At 42.6% G+C, this 5,612-nt stretch overlaps 1 protein-coding gene across 1 annotated transcript in view; it reads right to left on the bottom strand.

Moving 5' to 3' along the window:
- MSRB2 (methionine sulfoxide reductase B2) overlaps positions 1-5,612 on the bottom strand; it is an 11,379-nt gene that overhangs the window by 3,742 nt on the left and 2,025 nt on the right. Inside the window, exons 3-4 of the mRNA XM_009330613.1 lie at positions 4,499-4,605; positions 3,439-3,515 (exon numbers count right to left, since the gene is read on the bottom strand). Of these exons, the coding sequence (XP_009328888.1) occupies positions 3,439-3,515; positions 4,499-4,605 (184 nt within the window). The remainder of the gene's footprint in view (positions 1-3,438; positions 3,516-4,498; positions 4,606-5,612) is intronic.

Here is a 5,612-nt window from a genome sequence, read left to right as displayed (position 1 = left end):
TTTTCCTTGCCCACGGCAGGGGGGCTGGACTAGATGACCTTTAGAGGTCCCTTCCAACTCAAACTATTCTATGATTCTATGATTACCAGCGCTGTTTAGGTGCATGTTAAAACCTAGAGCGTATTGGAAAATATGATCAGAAAATATTTTGGGGATTTAGCATACAGAAATGAGATAATCCCCCCCTATTTAAAGTTGTGCAAGTTTTGATAGCAATAAGTACTTTCTTCTAGCAAAGAGTGACCTAGTGTGAGTTAGAGCGAGAAATGAAGACAGACTCACATACTACAAGGATCAGTGGCCTGCAGACCCACCACAACCGTTTCCTCCCGATTTCCCATGTTTAAGCCCACTTTCACAAACCCAATGCTCTTACTGGCACCTAGTGGTGGATGGAGACACCAACACCAGCAGCAGCTTCTCTCCGATCAAGGGGATTAGTCCATTAGTCAATACAGAATTTAAAGAAACATATCTAGTATATATCATGTATATTTTGCTGGGATATTAATACAGTGAAGAGAAATCTGAAAATCTTACTTGCAGTGCCTTGTCGAAAGACAAGAGAAACAAGCAGGGCAAAAAGCTTAAAAAAAATCCAACCCAAGGAACAGTGCATGCTTTAGCATACATTTTATAATTAACTGTACAGGGCTGCCTTTGAGCAATGCAACTGTGGAAATAAAAGAGGATTTGCAAACACAGAATGACCAAAGGCTAGTTTTTGTGTGGGTTGTTGCTCAGTCCATTACATCAATCCATGAAGACCCATGAGAAATTGTCTCCTACCTCCTCCCCTCCATAAAACTGAGGAGAAATAGGAGACAGTACAGAGGCAGACTGCACCGAAGCGAATGCAGCTTGCCGCTCTGTGTCTGCATGAGAAGGTATTTAGGGCTCCAAGCCTATTTCGTTCCAGCCAAAGAGGGCCCTCTGCCATCCCTGCTACACAGCCACCCAAACACTGTGCCTCCCAGCCACAGCTTCCCAAAGAAAAACCTGGGGGAACACAAATGTCTGTACACCACTGCTGAGTTTCCCTGACATACTTGTGCTGTTTCTTTTTTTATTTTCAAGAGATTTCAATCAGAACTCTTCATTTTCTGACACAGGGATCCTTCTGCTTATTCATACACAGGTATGAGGATCCTCTCTGAGACCCTGCAGAATCAAGGAAGGTCTTCAATGCTACGTGGGTTTTGCATCCAACCCTGACTGACTCCGTCCCTTACATGCCGCTCACAATACTTAAGTTTATTGTAGATGTTTTCCACTGCTAAAGGATCAATCTTCTGAGCCGTTAAACTAGCTCTCAACAGAAATGGTCTGTGTGGTTTTACTAACAGTAATATCACTTAGATTCCCTAATAGAAACATTTTATTGTACCCAAAAATATTGCTGTTCAAGATCATATTTGTCCTTTGAAGTATTTCACCACTTAATTTATGGATAAATGGACTTTCCCTAAACATATGCATTAGATTAGCCTTCGACACACCATTCCTCCAGCACATGTCATTTACTTTGATCCCTATTTCAGTCATCCTGGATGGAATCCAGATAATTCTAAAAAGTGCTTTTTGCTGTATGAATCTCAGCTGTAGGTTTATGGTTCGCTGAAGGTTTGAGACTTCATTAAAGCACCACAATTTGCTATCTATAAAGGTTATGGGTTTGTTCCATGTATTTCCAACTCTTTCAAATGAATATTTGGTAGCAGAAGGTAATAAATTCTGGTATAAATGTATACGCACACGTGTACTTTGAAAGAAAGGAAGAAATGCTTCATGTTTACCTGTAGCTAATGATCTAATGCATTTGAAAAAGAAGGGACATTTTTAATGCACTAGGAAATAAACATGATGAATGAATCTCTTATCAAATACCATTTTTCCCCCCTCATTGTTAGTGCCCTCCACAACATAATGCATTCATGGAAAAAATATTTTCAGACCATTTTGCACATTTAATAATTTTCAATTTTCTTAAAAGGTTTTTTCTGTAAGTTTTTTTTTTTATTATTTCTCTGTATCAGTCTGTAAAGCTCAGCATTATTTTATGCTTTAAACAAAAGTACCTATATTCTCTGAGAGCTGGATGCTGCAAAAACAGCATGACTGTTTGGTTATATTGTTGTTTTGTTATTAGTTCAGCAGCAGAAGCAATTCCCTTCAGTGCTCTTCTCTCTTCATGTCAGCCTGTCTAATATAAAGGATGTCTAAATTGAAGAAACATTTGAAGGAATTGAATGAACTCTTCCACAGCTTAGTAATTTAAAATTTCTCTAATTTATCTGAATTTTCCAGACGTATTTTTATTTGTCTTCAGAATATTCTGCGATGCTGCACTAGCTTCTGAAATCACGTTATTTAAAAGCGTTTATTAGCAAACCTTTACAGAAAAAGTACATTTAATCAAATGTTCATTTGCATAACAATAGTTTTCTGTACTTGGCCAAAGGAAAACTAACTGTTTACAATTATCAGCCTCCAATGTTACCGTTTAATTGCTTAGTGTAGGTTTATTTTTGATACAGCCATTACATTTTTTCCTCTCATACTATCCAGACCTCCTGTTCCTCAGCTTCCCATCTGAAGTTCTGATCTGTGGTGCATCCTTTAAAGTCTTCATAAAAATGGGCATATCAGCTGTATTCCATTGAACTTGCAGTTGGGAATATATAAAGGCTATTTTCTAGATCAAAAATATGAGGAACTGTCTTTCCTGGTTCAGTTACAGAGAACAGAACACCTTCTGCATATCCTACTCCGAGGCACTCTTATTTCCTTTTACTTAGACTTTAATGAAGTTGCAAAATATGTAGTATTGTAAAGAGCACAGAGGTTAATAGTGCAGTCATTCACAGCCAGGTTTTAAAAAGTAGATGTAACCAAAAAGGCAAAAATAGTGGAATTTAATTTAGGGAACAAGAAGGGGGTGGGGTGAAGAGGAGGTCTCAGCTCCAGTACGAGGGACCCAGCGGTAGGAACATAACAACAGCTAGGCTAAGACAGACCAAAGGTCTCTTCAGCCCAGCATGCGTGGCAGAAGATGACTATGGGAGAGCACAAGAACAGAGCAAACATACAGTGATACTCACACGTAAACACATGTATTTCGTGGCAGCTTGTGGCTTAGAGACCTCTTAAACAGAATTATTATCAACCAAAAAGGACAGTGTGCGTGGCAGGAGGAAAAGGCAGACCCTAATGTAGCAACTGCTGTCTGCTGGCCACTGGACACCCTCATATGCTCAAGAAAAGGGCATACCATGTACCTATATCACCACAGGTATCCTGGAAATCTTATACATAGCACTCTGGCACCACAGAATTGTTCTTCTGACCTACGCTTTCCGTTCCTCTCACGAAAAGACACTGCCCCTCCTGCCACAGTCAGGACATTTTTCGGATGCTGTGAAATCTAAAGGATGTTACCTGAACAGTGGGGTATTGCAGCACACGCAGTAGTATATTCCCGATTCTGTGTTATTCAGATAGATCCCACTAAATGGCTTTTTAAAAAGGAAGGAAAAAAAAGAGAAGTTAATAATGCAGGTCTTTAAAAGCTCACCATCTGGAACAAGCATGTAGGAATCAGATTCAAAACAGGAGAAAAACCATAAAAAGAAGGCTTCACAGGGGGGCTTTGAAGAACAAACATTAGCAGTCTAAAGAAATGAAGGGGAGGATGCCTTTGGATTAATAGTGAAGACTACCCCCTGCCCCCAGAAACTTTGAGACCAGTCAGATGCATAAATCATCCAGGTACCAGGGCCGGAGTCATGACCTCCGAGGAACCTGTGAAATGTGCAGGATCCCAAAGACCAGGGCTCTGCTGTGGAGTGCCACAACTTCAAAGTGGCTATACAAAGGGACTCTCCTCCTCCCTGCATGGTCTGGAATTAGGATCCTTATTTTACAGATAAGGATTTGGGCACGGTTCACATGATTTAATCCCATGGTACATGCTCCGCACGTGCATAAGCCCTGGCTCTGGGCTAGGGACGCTGGCGCTCCACTCACAATGCTACGTGGCCTCCATCACAGAAGGAAGCAAAGCACAGGGACAAGGTGGGTGGGTGATCTGGCACATGACGGATAACCCGGCTCCTGAATGGAGTGCTATGTATAAGATTTCCATGGCTAATCTACATATGGTCAAAAAAAGGACACTACAGGACAAAAATATGATCTTCTCCCTCCCCTCTGGAGAGGCCTCCACTACTGCCACACAGACGGCTGAGCTGGCAGTAAAGTATCCCAGAAAAAAAACAAAATATGAAAAGAATGCAGAGTGTTTTTTCATCTGCAAACCAGCCTGGGTCAGAACAAAATCCACCCGGTTCAGTATGTTGAGTCTAACTTTCATCCACAGGAAGGCAGGGGAAAACCCGCGAAACAACTGAGTGGTGACAGCTCCCTGAAGCAGGTTTTCCTCTGCCCAGCAGGCAGAGGAGGTGGCTTAACCTTGGACAGCATTAGCGCTTTTGCTTACCGGTTCAGTTCCTTTTTCTCTTGTAACATAGAATTGCTCTGGAGTCAATTTTTTTTTCCAGTCTGTAGCAACAGTTGCTTCAGCTTGTTTAGTCAGAGAGCCCGTGTCTTCAATTAGATATAGAAAGATAATTTTTATTATTTTTAACACCGTTTTAACTTAGACTCTGTTGATGCTTTCCATGATCACCTCAATTCTCCCAAAGTTTCTATGGGTACAGACAGAGCACAGGAGGGCAGGTCAGGGACATAAGGGCAGGGGCGAGTGCAGGACTTTGCATCTGCTTTCCATTCTGCGTGCTACGTAAGGAGAGCCGCTCCAGCACATCTCTTGGGAAGGCTCTGAATGGAAACGGGCACCTATGACCCAAGGTACCATCCACTCTCCCAGCACAGCCCTCTGTTCTGGCTTGGGATAACTGCCAGTCCGCTGGTGCTCCTTCCTCATCCCTGGGTATCGCTGAAAGGTTTGGTAGTTTGCCCTTGGAAACCCTCAGAAACCAGAACTACTGGTTTTTATGGGCTATCGAAGACTAGCAACTTCCACAGGCCTCAGCAAAAAGTGGTGCTAAGAAGGAGCACTGGAAGAAAGCAACACCTGCAGCCCAAGAGAAGGCTACAGTTAAGCCGGTGGCACACAACAGGAGAGCAGAAGTCACCCATCACGGTGCAAACCTCCAGCACCACCTGCTATGGGTCAGTACACACTGTGCAGCACATTTATGGTGGTATGAGATTGGCAAAGAATTAATAGATTGGCTGAAAAACAACGAGTAAAATAGTTTCATTCCTTCCTAATCAAAAAGTCTGAGGTGGGAAACTACCTCCACGCTTATCTCCCATCAGCATAGCATATGTGAAAAAATATCAGTTCCTGAGTGATGAACACTTGCCTGGACTCATCTCTTGCAATGCTGAGATGATATCGGGGAAAAAAGAGGAATTTGAAAATTACGGTTTGACTGTAAAAACTGTAGTTTAGCCTGCCAGTTCAAGAGAAATCCCTGCAGCGGGCTGACTTAGCCCTGTCCAGCCGGCTAGAGGACACCGGGGACGGGGATGCCCTCCCCTTGCAGGGCAGCTCCTGCCCTTTCCCCCCACCCTGTCCCCACGCT

Source organism: Pygoscelis adeliae, unplaced genomic scaffold (genome assembly GCF_000699105.1).
Source record: "Pygoscelis adeliae isolate BGI_AS28 unplaced genomic scaffold, ASM69910v1 Scaffold27, whole genome shotgun sequence".
NCBI lineage: Eukaryota > Metazoa > Chordata > Aves > Sphenisciformes > Spheniscidae > Pygoscelis > Pygoscelis adeliae.
The sequence above is the reverse complement of the archived record's forward strand: the minus strand, read 5'-3'. Positions and strand labels throughout refer to the sequence as shown.